Here is a 15,740-nt window from a genome sequence, read left to right on the forward strand (position 1 = left end):
TACACAATATCTATCTCACCAAATTAAGTTTTAGGAGACTACAGTTCTATTTTACAAAGGCAGACAAGGTATATGCATTGCAATTTTTATTTAACAAACAAGTGACAACACTAGAAAATACAATGATGACCAGTGCTTCAGCAATGAATGTGGGTTCTAAAAAAGGTTCATTAAGATAAATAATTTGGTTAAGATTCTGAACCATAGCTCTCATCCCTTCCAGGAATGCAGAAATGCCAGTGTTTACAACTGTAATTACTTACTGGACCATCTACATAATATCATCAAATATAATCCGCAGTTTTGAAATCAATACTTATAAAAGCCATCATTAATGCGTATTAGTAGCCCCTTGCAAGTTTATTGCTTTGAGTTAGCCATTACAGAAAAAACCGTAGAAACTTAACACTAACTTCACAGAACCCATTCGCTCCCCCATTCAATCTCAGTTATTAATACTGGAAGCAAAATGATGAGACTTCCCAGATTTATTTTTAAATGAAAAGTGAATATAGAATGACCCCTTCCCTGTGACTTTGACTTGAGAACCCACTTAATGTTGCCACTTAACCAGCAGAAGAGCAAAACTTGAGAAATGTTTTCTAGAACTTTAGCTGATTACTGTAAGAAGTTTATACAAAATACATTTTCCTTACACATAAAAATCTGATATTTTAGAAGAAGGCATACATGTCATAATCTCAAAGGAGAAACTCTCTCTTGCAGACTGAATGTTCAAGTCTTTGAATACCGGGTTGCAACAGCAGATTTTTCAACTCAACAATGCTTCAGAAATCAAAGAGTATTCAGCGTGTTTTACTAAGAAAATGTATACTGGTGGTACTTATGTCTGTTGAGCATCCAGGCCTTGCTTTTGCAATTACGCAGCATCAAGTGTTCTCCCGACATCACCATCTTCAGAATCATCATCATCTGAGGCTGCTGGAAATACAGGGGACAATCAAAAACCTTTCTCAAAGTTTTAAGGTACACAAGGTCATCGTTGATTTGAGTATGAATATGTTTAGTATCGCATAAACAGACTTGAATTAAGTGCTTCAAGATGGAGCCCTTCATAAATTGAAAGCAACAGTCTTCAGAAATTACCTCAATCACTACTGGAAATAAAAATGGAAGAACATCCCTACTTGTATTTATGCCAAAATGGAATGGGGGATGGGGGGGAGTTACAGCTTTATTTTATTGACTGTTTGAGAATGTTATATGAAATATGATGAGACAATGAATCAAACATTTCTGGAAGGCTCTAAGGCAGTTCATCTTTTTAAAACGTTATAACAATATTGCGTTAACAATGTGTTGTCGAAGGCTTTCATGGCCAGAATCACTGGGTTGCTGTGATTTTCAGGGCTGTATAAGCATGTTTGAGAAGCATTCTCTCCTGACGTTTTGTCCACATATATAGCAGGCATCCTCAGAGACTGAGAGGTCTGAGGATGCCTGCCATAAACGTGGGTGAAATGTCAGGAAAGAATGCTTCTGGAATATGCTCATACAGCCCGGAACACTCACAGCAACCCATTGTGTTAACAGTTTTTTTTTTAAGATAATTTTTATTAAAGCATTTGAAAGTTTTAACTAATACATCGAAAGAGTGAGAACATTAGAAGAGGATAGAACAGTAGGAAAAGGAAAGAGATACATCAAAAATGAAACTGTACAAAGAAAAAAAAGAGAAGAAAGAAAAAAAAAACAGTTAACAGTTTTAATCTGAAATAATCCTCAAAGTCTCTGAAGCCCTCCAGGGCAGTGTAAACACACATATTCCACAAACAGATTTGTTTATTATTTTTTGATTTACAGCTGCTCAGCTTTAACAACAATGAAAGGCCAGACTAGCATCAGTACCAGAAAAGATTTTATATGCAAATCTGATTTGCTTTTTGTTCAAATGCATTTACAAGGAGCACTTACACAAACCAACTCGGAACTATTTCCTAGAAAAGGACATCCTTTTATATATACAGTTAAGATTGATATTGAGCAACCTCATGTTTTGTAAAAAAAATCAAAACACATCATTAAAACGATAAGCCAGATGTTCTCTATGTATCAGCAGTCTAGGAAGACAAAAAGCCATCCGTGGAATAAAGTTATAGAAATTACATATATCTGATCACCAGTGTTTGAACAATTCAGATAGTTATGGTATGACCTGTAGGAAAAAAGGACAAAGAAAGAGGAAGAGAGAAAGAAACCTGGCAACTACTAGAAGATACATAATATCTATATGGGAAACGTGAACAAGAGATGTTGACGTTTTATCGTATGTGGTGGACTAAGAAATTTTGGATCTAAATGCACATGTTCATATGGACATTATCCCATTAATGCCAGATTTTTCCCCTTACGGGATTGATCAATATGCAACTGGAAAGGAACTATGGAAGAGTATTGAGGTATAAGATGACTGCAGTAAAATTACTATATGGAAAAAATGGAAGCCTCTTAACAATATCAACACATTACAATTTGGAGTCTTAAAATATTTAAATTGATAGATTTAGTGTAAATGGATAAACTATTCTCATTGATTAGAAAAAAGTATTAAGGATATTCTAGAAGATTTTGGGACCCTGGTTGTCGTTTTTACAGAAAAACATGCTAACTGTAGGTTTTGACAATGTAGGATTATATTGACAAAAGTAGTGTAGGAATTGTGTGCACAGTCAAGAGACGTTATTAATTTTATAATTACTGAGTAAAAGAAATCAGAAGTCATGCTCTTGATTTCTTTTTCTGTTTCTGGCTTTTTTTGTTTTCATTCAGTTTTTCCTTTTTCTTACATTTTTACATAATCCATAGTCTTGTAGTGCATTTCAAAAACCTTTAAATGAGTTTTTAAGGAAGATATCAGTGTAAAAGCTAGACTAAATTCCTTTGGAATTAATTTACTAATTAGCACAATTTTATATAAGACATTTCACCCCTTCAGCATTGTGATATAGCCAGTCGTTGCATTAAAACTGAGCTCAACCCAACATTTTAATAACCTAATACTATACATGTCAAGTTAAAATCTGAATCATTCCTTTGTTCCTTTTACCCTGAAGTAAAGCTAAACAAAGGGAAGCCACCTACTTTCAATATCATCCATGTGTGCCTGAAGAGTTCTCGCAAGATTAATAAACTAGAAGCAATCCAGAAAGAAGGCAGATGTAAAGTTGCAGATCACCACAGGACTTTGAATAATTAAAATACTAGTCATGTTTATGCCTTTCAATTATTTACACATTTTTAGTCTTTCACATACTCATGAACAGTCCCCATATTGCAAAAGTAGAAGAACTGCAAATACAACCATCATTGCTTAATAATAATAGATGCTATCACTGAGCCACCTCTGGTCCTGGAAGCTGGTGAAGTCAAATTATGCTCCAATAATTCACATGTTATATTTCTCTGCATGATTACATGCAAAACTGATGTAGGGTTAGTGATCTTTTATTTTATTTGAGATGTACCCTTTATCACAGGAGCCTCTGGGTAACACACATTAAGGCATGTATTAGAAGATGCATTACTTGCATGGAGAAGAAAATTAACCTATGAACTGAATATGAAGTGAATATAAACCCATCTGGAACTTGACTGATAGACAGGCAGGCTCAGCACTATTTCCTACAATTAACTGAAATGCACAGAAATATTTGCAGATTCCAAAGTAGAACTAGTTAGACTTGTTGGACCTGGATTGTGTACAATGGCCCAATTTGCTTAAAAGGATATTCCTATGCTACTTTTAGTGAGCATAAGAGAATTTGGCAGGATGAGTCAGAAAGCCCCAGATGGGAGTATGTCCCTTTGATCCTGACCAGTGTACATCTTGAAAGAACATGAAACGAACTTTTGTAAGTGTCACAATCTGCCTCTAGCACATAAGACACACACACCACTTACCCGGACACGTGTGTTAGCCTCACTTGTAGTTCCCAGCATATCTGAAAAGCGTTGTTCACACAAGTGTAACAACACTACAAGGTAAAGCCCAGAACTGATAAATTCGTAGTCTGCCTGGAGAGAGAGGGTATCGTCAAGTCAAAGGTTAAGTTGCCTGAAAAGCACAACCAGTGCTATATTACACTGATCATTTTCTCCCAGCAGCGTATGTATACATAGGATTTTGACTCCCTAAGAAATAGCCACTGAAAATACGATTCTTCGCACAGATGTGCTTTAAAAGAAATTGCCTAGCCAAGACAAACCCAGTCCTCAGTACATCTCTTTCTCAATAAACTGGCTATATCTTTAAATCTTATGTAAAATAAAGCTTGAGAGCAGATTAATCAGCTGAAAGTCTTCCTGGGCTCCTGTTTGCTAAATAAAAGGGTGACCTTGAGAAATAACCCAAACCTCAAAACACTAATAATTTAAATATAAATAAGCACTGCCTATTAAAAAGAGTGGCAACAAAAAACAATGCAATTAGAGAAACTGATACAGTACTAAAATAAATCGTAAGTAGCATTTGTATAGCACTAAACCTGAATGATAAAAAGCATCTTGGTGATTACGACACACAAGTCTTACAGCTCAGCCATTAGTGTCAAGGAGATTCCAGTGAAAATAAAATGGTATCATCTGCTAGCCAGTTTTCATAGGCCACCTCTAAGCAGTAACAAGTTTTTCATCCCTTGGCCCTTACAATATGCACATCCTGATATTGCATGCATATATTTTGTTTTGCAAGGGCGGCAGGGTCACACTGTAGAATAATAAGGTTAGCCTCAGTAGCATCAGAAAGGGACCTTGCTGGTGGCTACTGATTCTGCAGAACAAAAGGCAGGTCTGCTCCCTGTTACTAGGTATCTTATTCGTGTATGGAAACAATCTGCACTCTTCTATGACAGCAGAACTCTCTCGTTCAATAGTGACTCGGGCTTCCATTCAAATGTGTTTCTGCAGACCTCTTTAGAGACATAAACTCAAGCACACTGCCAAAAGACAGAGGTTATTTCTGCTTGAACGTCTCCTGCCCTCCTTAACCCCCAGAATAGTTCTCTTAAATCTGCAATGTTCACTTTTGCTTCTTGTTTAAACATCATTTACTCCAACCTCTTCACATTTGTTACAAGGCTAATAGAAGCACACCACTCTTTCTCACAACACACACATGACATACAATGTGTTCTACATCTGTATTACACCATTCAAATGTGAACTGAACAAATACTTTCTTTTAGAAACATGCTGTCCTGAGTAACAACACCAAACTGACACTTACCAAATTAGCCAAAATATACTAACTTGTTCATTTGCATGTGCTCTATGAAGCTCTTGGATATCAAAATCGTCAAGATTGAGGTGCAGTTTCTCTTTGCACAATTCACAAGTAGTTACGGCTTCCAATGAGGAACCTGAGGGAGTAAGACACCTTTAATTTTTTTATTTTGCCACAAAACCTTTCTTCAAAAACTAAATCTGAAACAGTAAACTACAGGACATTTTTTATTGGAAAAACATTTTATCTTTTTATATACTTTTGGAAGCTTGACAAGCACTCCAAGAAGCACAGGTCCCCATAAGATAACCCGAATCTTCACTTTTCCTGCATCTATGCATTTTAAAATGTTTACTGGAAATTTCACTTTGCAGCTCATATTTGTAAAATTATATTATTCCAAAATACACATTTTAAAGTCATTCTGATACAGTCAAGCACCGAACTGTGTCACAATATTTAACAAAAATGGAAAATCTGATGACCAGTCGTGTTCCAATCCCCAAATTTGTTCTGGGGATCCAGATCTACTGGAATTTGTGAAGGTAAACGTGTCCTAACATTTCTAACACAATGGGATAAAGTATGCAGCTTTCCATGCACTAATAGTAAATGAAGACTGAGATGGACATATCACAGCATTCTGGTTGAAATTTGTACTACCAAGAAAAAGTACCTAAAGGGCAATTGTAGCACCTTTAAGACAGACAAAGATTTTTGTAGATTTTTGTAGTCTGCACCTGCAATGAAAACTTTAAGCTCCACATTCATTTCCTTTGAAATCGCCCAGAATCTGATTATTGACAGGAAAAACAGTCGTTTAGCTTCTGTTGTACATATCCACAAGGTAGATTCAGATTGTCAAATATCTGCATTCTCTCAAAATTCAAGTTTTACTTAACTTTTTTGGTTTGCAGAATTAAATTTAAGAATTACTGTTCTGTTTTTGTAAACTGCCCTGGGTCCCAATGTTGGGGAAAATGTGAGATAAAAAATTATACAACAATGATTCTAAAATCTCATGAATGAAGTTCCACCTGTAAAATACTCTTGTCACTAAAGTGTATTTTGATCTTTTCCCTCTTGTTCTGCTCTTCCCTTTGCCCTCTAAAAACATTCTCCAGAGATCTGAGGAGTTTCTAAAACAACAAGGGAAGTCTTGGGAGCTGTGGGTTCAACCCCCCACACCCATACAAACTTTTATTTACAGATGTCCTTTCTACTGACGATTGGCAACTGAGGTCCCTTTATCTCTCCTGAATTATTGTTCTAAAACCAGCTATCCTCACCTGAGTTGATCTTGGATTGTAGCCACTTCTTCATACATTCCTGGTGAACATACTTCAGACTCCCGGTACACTTGCATGGCTCTATTAAGAGGTTAGTAGGAGAAGTAGATGACATCTGACAAATTCTACATAAGTCTCCTTCTTCTTCTTCTGAGTCCTCTGAAAGAAGGCTAAAGGCAAAACCAAAAAGATGTCACCTCAAAAAGGTTTTCATGTTAACCACAACATTACAAATTGCAAACAATGAATAGTAAACTAGTAGCCAAGTAGTTAAGATGCTGAAAAGACATGATTCATATAGGAGTACTATACAATTTCCAAAAATACTGGCTTAAATGTAGATGTGAAGACCAAAGGGGGAAAAGGGGGAGAAATGCTTCCCCACACCCCAAAACAATTCTTTTCCAGATAAATTCTAGACATTTTAGTCAAAATCAATCCCAAAACCCTGGGTCGACTTATTTGAGGATCAATGTGAGTACTGTATCTTAACACTTTCCAGAAAAAAGTGATGGTGTGACGTTCATTGATGCTTTAATGTTTGATGTTTTAATTGCTTTGGATTGTAATGCATTTGTTTATTTATCAATATGTATATGTAGCATCGAATTGTTGCCTTTGTAAGGCTGCTCTTAGTCCCCTTCGGGGTGAGAAGGGCAGCGGTATAAGTGTGGTACAAAAATAAATAAATAGGAACTATCCCCTTTCTTTGTGTGGAGTAGTGAAAGGCAAGAGTCCATATTGGAACAACCTAAAATAAGCACTGACCCCCCTCTACTCTCTCTGGCATAGTGCTGCTTCTGGCTTTTTGAATGCATGGGAAAGAAAATGGCAGCAACAGCCAGGGGCAGCTGCCCACCTGAGACAATACTGGTGCTTTCTCCTCTTCACAGAATTCCCCTTGACTTATCCATAGGTCAAACAAAAAGCCATAATTTCCCCTTGACTTATCCATGAGTATATAAGGTAAAATGGGATATTTTCTTTTAGAAAGATGAATAAAATGATTGAGAAAGGTGTTCATAAATTAAATGCCAGAAGACTCTATAGTATAAGATCATTACTTCTCCTGGATTTACTGGTAGTTTCCCTTTCTCAGTTCTTTTTAATGAGTACATCAGAGACATAGTGGAGACAAATTCATATTCTTTATTTTACTAATGATGATGGTTTCTTCCATTTTTATTGAAGATTTGTTTTGCCTGCTTCTCAAACTGACAAAACTTTCAGATGTACTACATTTCAGGATCCTATACTGTGAATAAACTGTATTTTTACTATTTACTATATCAAATATAAAAAGCCTTTATGTCAAAGCACGTTACACAGACAGCTGTTACTTCAAGTAAACTGATCTGCAATATGCAGAAGGTGCAGATTTGTTTAAAAAAATGAACTGAGAAACACGCTCTCTCCAATCGCCACTGTTTCAACATTTATGGAAATTTCACAAAAAGAATATGTATTCATCTCCACCAAATCAGACTTTCCTGTATCCCATCTTCCTCCTGCAAGCCCATGCCCAAACTTCTGAAAGGACTAGGGACCACTAGGAATGCTGTAGGGGGGCTGCAACTCAAAAGAAGTTAACCCAAATCACTATACCACAAGATCTAAGACATTTCAAAGAAACAGTAAAAAGCTTTCATAGTACAGGCTGAGTATCCATTATATGAAATACCTGGGGCCAGAAGTGTTCTATATTTTGGATTGATTATTGTATTGCATTTTTGAATAAATTGGGTATTTTGGAGATAGCCAGTTAAAACACAAAATTCATTTATAGTTCATATGCAGGTTATAAACATTCCCTGAAGATAATTGTATATACAATACTTAAATCATTTTGTGCATGAAACAGATTTTATACACCGAACCATCAGAAAGTAATGGTGTCACTATTTCAGCTACCTATGTGAACTATTTTAGAATTTTGAGTTTTTTGGATTTTGGCATCCCGGATAAAGGATATTCAACCTGTATCTTATTGTGACTTTATAGTTAAACTTCAACTTCAAGTTATGGAAATGGCATTTTACCTCTCTTTAATTTTCTGAAGCCGTTCAGGATCTCTTGAAGGTGGTACTTTTGACTTATCGTTATCCTGTCCATCAGGCTGATTCCAACCTGAGGGAATTATATCTACTGTTATCATAACATTATCAGACAAGTTGTTTCCCAGTGTTGGGGGCACGGCAAACCGGAAAAGAGACCCAGGAAACATTCCTGATATTCCTGAATTCCTTCTACCATGCATTGAATCTGGCCCAGAGGCAAGAGACGAAGCACTACTAGGAACTGAAGGCGTTGGAGGCCTTGTGGTGGGCCTTATGGATTCACTTTGTGCTTCAAGAGATGCCTCCCCACTGGACTCTCTTCTCCTAAAAAGATGCAAAGATCTAGGAGGTGCTTCAGAGATAGAGGTTCTTGCAGTTTCATCTCTCCCTTCTCTTCTCCTCCTCGAAAACAACGGTGTACACCTGTTCCTGAGAGAAGATGATAGCCAGGAACCAGAATTTCTACTTTCAGACTCCTGCCTGTAACTTTCAGTTTCTGAATCAGCATGTGGGTTTGGTGTAACATTTGACAGGCCCCATCGTCGCCGAAGAAAGCTAAATCCCTGAGAGGCATCAGGAGCCTGAACTTCTGTACCTTCAGAAGAACCTGTAGCTGTGTTGGCAGCACTTGCCTGGGTAGAGCTTTGGGCTCTTGAACTAGTTGAATCTTCAGGTCTTGATGTCAAGGAATCTTGGCTAGATCTTCTGGAGAAAAATGTGGAGGACATGCTAGAGGCTAAACGTGACAATAATTGCCTTGTTGAGCGTCTTCCTTCGGTATCTGTAGGTGGTTCACTTAATGACCTTTGCGATGGCATGACTCTTTCAGAACTGCTCAAGGAACTGTTTCCACTTCGCATGGCACCATGGACAATCTCTGACTGTATATTCCTTTCAGAAGAGCCCAACTCTCTTGGAACATAGTTAGATCTTGAATTCCAGCTATGTTCTCTGGAGAGTAATGACGGCTGATGTTCAGAAGGCAACTGGCGGTTCATGGATGTGTTCAGCCTCAAAGAGCCCAGAGAGTTTTCTTTTGGTCTCGCACCCTGTGCATATGAAGAAGCAGATCTTTCTTGAAGATCTACATAGGAACATAGAAAAAGGAGTTCTCAGGACAGTAATCAACTATAAATTATTATTACAGATTAATTTAGCTTAGATGAAAGTCTATTTTTTCACAAACCAATTTTATGCATTTTACTTAGAAAAAAGCAGACTGAAAGACAGCAACTTCCCAAGGTCCATGAAATTTCATGGCAGAGGGGAGAACTGAACCTTGGGTCGTCTTAGTGTTAGCCCAACACTAACTACTACATCACATTAGCAACTAAAATACCTTAACATATTTGTCAATTAGAATATTAAGTTATCTCCAGTTACAATTGAAAAAAATCCATATGTCATAAAATCCCAGTATTGTATTTCTTCAATTCAAAGAATCACAGATGTATCGTATGTAATTTTTTGGTGGTGATGATGCTGAAATTAGGCGGCATCTTACAATTGATGCCATCTTGCAATTTAAGAAATATGGTATATCCAATAACATTTAAACTTTATATAAATGCATTTCTATTAAAAGTATGCTTTCAGCAACTATTTTTTCTAGAGATTTTCAGAATCTATGATTCAATAGCATAACTGCCCCTTTAATTTTCAATTGACACTGATGATGAATGGAACTAAAGTACAAAGAAGCACTATTATTGAATGTCACGTCTACTTTTATAGTTTCCTCATTTTGCTAAATATGATGAGTTGAATCCTGAGATAGACGAGACCAATTTTGCTCATGCATCAGGGTTTTTCTCATTTGGATCCAAGCAAATGTTTGCAGCAAACAAGAAATACAACTCTAGTGAAAGGTAAACTGAAATAGCAGTTACGTAATACATGTTGCAGATAGAGAACTAATGTTGCTTAATTTGTAAATACTACGGTAATCACCAAGAATCAAAATGCCAATACCAGTGCAATTCTGGTTTCACTTGAGCTAAACATGATAAATGCTATAGTAATCCAAAAGGTCAGTGATGTTTTAATTTTAGCCTTCGTTAAAAAAACAAACCAACTAAAATTAGAGTAATAGTTTTGAAGAGCAGTCCAATTTAAAATATTAGGAGCTAATTCATCAACTGTAGGTAATCTTCCTGCATTCACATCACAAATTCTCCCCAAATGACTGTGCTTAAGATGGTAACAGTAACTGAATTCAGCAAAATGTTCCATACAAAAGGTTCTCTACTGTTACCAGAGTCACTTAAGCATGCCAAAACACAACATATGCTACACATAAATGTAGCCACAACCTTCTGATAGAGATTATGTGGCCCCAAAGAGTTTGGGCCTCCACAGTTAATGAATACTTATGCATTTGGGCAATACATTATATTCCTCCTACAAATACATCTCTGGAGATAATACACCATGAAAGAGGAAGATTTTTGCATGTCTGTACTTGCTGCAAAAAGATACAGTCCACCCAGTAGAGCTATTTTATTAACTAGAACCAACTTTTAAACCTAACGGAGTCTATTAAAAAGCAACTGGAGCAGTCTATTAAATGCTCCATCTAATTAGAATACCATATAACAAAACTATTTCTCTTACAAAAATCAAAAGGAGGAAAGACCAAGGAGAATTGTTCTATCTGAACTCAATCCCCACAATTAGTGACATTATCAAGCACTGTATTTGTTCATTGCATTTAAGTACCAAAAAAAGTAGCTACATCCAAACGAGAATCAGGTGATCATCTGTGAACATTACAATGTAACAAAAGATAACTTGTGCCTAAACATTCTCAAGTTTCAAATACATACATGATGAAGATGGGAAATCACAATTCCTGTGACAGTCCACCAGCCTACTAACAGTTGGGTCTGTTCTTTCTAGTTCTCTCCTTTCTCTCACAAGTTCAGTTCCTAATGATCCAAGTACCACAGATGACGATCTGGGGACTTCACTGTACCTCCACTGGGAATCTAAAACATAAATTAAACCCGTTATGTCATCCTGCTTCTTTGCTCCAAGCTGTTAACAGTCAACACATCTTCCTATATTCCTGAATTCACATGGTCCTATTTGCTTTTGAATGTTTTTATATATGTGAAAAAAGGAGAGGGGGAAAGAGTTCCAAGTTGGAATTTTCATTTTAACTTCCACAATCAGCCCAAACATTTTTAGTATTTTGGCTAGACTAATTTACTAACAGCTTTCGGAAACATATTATTTCTTGGTCAGTCAGAATAACGCAAAAAAACTTTACACACATGTAATTGTTCCCTTATGAATAATCATATCTGACACTATCTCAACTTGATGACTGAAAGCTTATACCATAATACATTTGTTAAGAGTTCAATGAGAACTGTCCAACTAAGGATCCAACATATAATAAAAGCTTCCATTAGTGGAGTGGGAAAGGAAGTGACATATTTCCCTCCTTGTGCAGTGCTGCCCTTCCCAAAAAATTATAATGGGACCCTTAGGAAATAGCACCGAAAGTAGTACAAAGAGAGTAGACAACCAGAAAAAAATCTTCTGCATTTATAATCGGACTCTTCCTTCAGTAAAGGGGCAACACTGAAAACAACTTTTTAAAGAGCCATGTGATTCTTTATGGTTTTTATGTAACAGCATGATACCTTTAAGCAAGAATCAGGTCAAATTTTGTAGCATTTATGTAACTTTTAACATATAACTTACCTGAAACAGTGTTTAAACCATTACTTCTCACACTAGAGGTAGATGTATAAGAAAGTTTAGGTCTCTTAGAATCAGAATCCTGTTGCTGGTTATGCAGTCTTGAAGAATATGCTCCCTGAGTTCTTTCAGTGTCACCAAACCAAGAAGATGTAAGAGGCGAAGATGATGATGCAGACTACAAGCAATGTTTTGAAATGGTTAATGTTTTTCTGCAAAATAAGAGTTGGATCTACAACTTGTCAATGAACCTACACAGCAAGGTAGCAACAGATTAAATCAAACATTAGTGAAAAGATCTGAGTAAAATAATGAAGCAAGCTTGTATGTAAATGAAGTTAATTTAAGAAGAACGTGTACAACTTTAGATCAGAGGAGGAGAACCTCTGGCTTATAAACATTACTCATCCAAGGCTCGGATGTTCAGTGACTGAAAATGCATGGAGGTTACTGCTATTTCACTCCCTACAATGAACTCCCTTCTACACCATCTTAATTTGCAACATCTCAAGAGGAAATGTAGGTCTGTGGGCTACTAATAATATCAACTTCTTTTCCCTGTATGATATCTGACACCCTTGCCTGATGAGCAAGCCAATGAAGCTTCAGATGCTGAATACTGTCTGGAGTAGGCCCAAAAAAAGTATTACTGCTTGTGGGTTTTGGGCTGAGTTTTATCATATTATCATGTAAAGGCTCTAGTGACAACTTAATATAGTTGTACAGTGGTATATCTCTGAAGACTTCTCTGAAAATTCAACTGGTACAAAATGAATTAGTACAGCTCCTAGTTGGAACGAGACAGCAAGGAACCAAGATATTACTATCTTTTTTTCCTGTCTGTACTATATCTCAGTTTATTTTCAATCCTATGCATACCTACTCAGAAACAAATTTCAAAAGATTCAATGGAATTTTTCACACTTACTTCTAATTGTGTACAAATGTGCAACCTATATTACTTTTTAAAAGTAATCTGTAAACACAATATTTAAATGACGTTGTTAACTATTGCACAAGGAGCCCCCGGTGGCACAATGGGTTAAACCCTTGTGCTGGCAGGACTGAAGACTGACAGGTCGGAGGTTCAAATCTGGGGAGAGTGCAGATGAGCTCCTTCTGTTAGCTCCAGCGGCCCATGCAGGGACATGAGAGAAGCCTCCCACAAGGATGACAAAACAATGAAAAACATCTGGGCGTGCCCTGGGCAACATACTTGCACACGGCCAATTCTCTCACATCAGAAGCGACTTGCAGTTTCTCAAGTCGCTCCTGATAACGAAATTTTTTTTATTGCACATAAGCCATTACTTTTACTAACTTCAGTACATTTGAAATGTGCTTATTTCAGGCTGTTTTGCCACTGGTGCTTTGGTAACTTTTATGCTATTTCATCTTTTGTAGCTAAATTTTGGGAACTGCTAAAAAAGGATATACTTTTAAATATACTTCAGTAAATTAGGGTGGGGAATTTGTAAAAATGATCAGAATAATCTTACTGCAAATCTTCTTTTTAAAAAGCTGCCAGATCCCCAAAATAAATATGCCACTTCCTTTTTTGTCTATTTAGTTGCATGTTCTTTAAGTGACATTGTGTTGCTTTGTGTGTCTTTTGGGGCATATGATTCATTTTTCATTCCTTTATCTTCATCTCAGGCACCCTTTTATTTAAGAAGCAGCAAAACTCACAAAAATAATATTTAGAAGTCTCTAAAATTAGATCACCTTCCACTAGCAGCAGTACTGTTTAACAAATCGGGCATTATCCCTTACAAAGATACAAATGCATGAGGGAGACAGCAAAACTGTGACTGATTTCAGAAGCTTCCATGTGACAAGGAAACTCAGGCTCATATAATAAGTTCTGTTTTATAGACATGTCCTCTCCATTGTGTAGAAAGTACAGCTGTCTCCTTAAAACAACTGTTAATTACATAAAGACAAATATTTGCATAGAATTAATTTTTCTTCTTATACTCATTAAGTTTTAACTTGTTCTCCATCTGGTTTTCCTCTTTACTATTTATATTTTTTAGATTTCAAGAACGTGATGTATACTGAGGATTAAGCATAAAATTAGACTGTTAGACCCAATCAGAGTATAGCTGCTGAATAAACAGGAACTTGTTATACACGTTCCAAAGAATTAATGCATCTATTCCAGTGGTTTAAACAACTGATTTAAGCCTTAGGAACCCAAGCACAACCAAAGATGTTAACAAGCCCACTCACAAGCTAAGATGTTTTTTTCTTTTTTAATATGCATACAACTGCCTACAGATTTTATATTGAGATAAAGATAGGAACTCTATTTCCACCTCATGAATCCATGACATTATTTCTCTGTTCCTACCTATTACCATTCAGTGCTTCATACTCAAGTCCTCCTTGGTCTTATCTCTTTCAAGTGGTTTCCAATTAAGATGACATGATCTCAATTAATATGGTGAAATGATAAAAATGTAGCCATGAATGAATTTTATGTCCATCATGAACAAGTATTTTCCTGATAAACATGCATAGCAAAAATCATTAATTTTCTACCATTGAAAAATTACAAAACATGAAAGTCCTTGAGTAAAAGATAATGAATAACCCATTGCCTATAAACAATGCAAGATAGCAACAATAAGACAACACACTCCAACTCCTCCAGCATCACTTCGCTTACATTTTGGGATGCCTCTTTAATTTCTCAAACACTTTTTGCTCTCTCACAGTCAACATCATGTCCTCTTCTGGACTCTAGAAAAGGGTACTAGCTATTCTTAGTATGATGATTAACAATATTAATTTAAACTTTGGACTGGATATTTTAAGTATGGATTGATTGTATGTTTTTAAAACTGATTGTATATGTTGTGTCTTAATAAGTTGTTCCCTGCCTCAATCCATGGGGTGAAAAATAACTTTTTTTTTATTATGATTGTTGCTGTATCACATTTTTAGGAGTCCCACTCACAGAGATACTCACACACTCACTTTTATTTTGGACTGCTATAGACCTTTTCCCCCAAACAGACATACTTCCTGTTCTGTAGAGACTGTATAGTTGATATGCTTAAAGGAAGCCAAAACGCTCCAAACATCTCAAATTACATAATAGCATTAAAACTTAATCCCCCCAGAGGCTGGAACAAGCACTATTTACCATTTGGGAACATGATAAATAGTACTTGTTAGGGGATTGCTAGTCCCCTAACATTTGAGGACAGTGTGTCCCCAACTGGCTACATGCAAGTTTACATTTTGCCCGCCCACCCCACTATAATCCCCCAGCTTCCTAAAATTAAACTATATTTTGTAACCCTCTGTGGCACCATCACAACACTAAAGAACTGGTGTTGTTTCTACTTTTCTTGAGCCACTTTACACTAAATTAACACCACAGCTATGCATGAACTAGCTTTTCCCAGTATAGCAAGCATGTAATGAAAAACTCCG

General features: G+C 36.4%; 1 protein-coding gene across 3 annotated transcripts in view; it reads right to left on the minus strand.

Moving 5' to 3' along the window:
• Positions 1-73: 73 nt before the first annotated feature.
• Positions 74-15,740, minus strand: part of MARCHF7 (membrane associated ring-CH-type finger 7) — a 35,387-nt gene continuing 19,720 nt past the window's right edge. Inside the window, exons 4-11 of one of the 3 annotated variants that reach the window (XM_060777684.2) lie at positions 12,300-12,474; positions 11,414-11,575; positions 8,571-9,672; positions 6,532-6,701; positions 5,269-5,378; positions 3,922-4,035; positions 3,103-3,151; positions 74-939 (exon numbers count right to left, since the gene is read on the minus strand). In XM_060777684.2, the coding sequence (XP_060633667.2) occupies positions 881-939; positions 3,103-3,151; positions 3,922-4,035; positions 5,269-5,378; positions 6,532-6,701; positions 8,571-9,672; positions 11,414-11,575; positions 12,300-12,474 (1,941 nt within the window). In that variant the 3' untranslated portion in view covers positions 74-880. Of the gene's footprint in view, positions 943-3,102; positions 3,152-3,921; positions 4,036-5,245; positions 5,379-6,531; positions 6,702-8,570; positions 9,673-11,413; positions 11,576-12,299; positions 12,475-15,740 lie in introns of those variants that run through there. The other 2 variants (XM_060777675.2, XM_067472156.1) reach the window with 2 other exon arrangements.

This window comes from Anolis sagrei, chromosome 1, assembly GCF_037176765.1.
Source record: "Anolis sagrei isolate rAnoSag1 chromosome 1, rAnoSag1.mat, whole genome shotgun sequence".
NCBI classification, from domain to species: Eukaryota; Metazoa; Chordata; class Lepidosauria; order Squamata; family Dactyloidae; genus Anolis; species Anolis sagrei.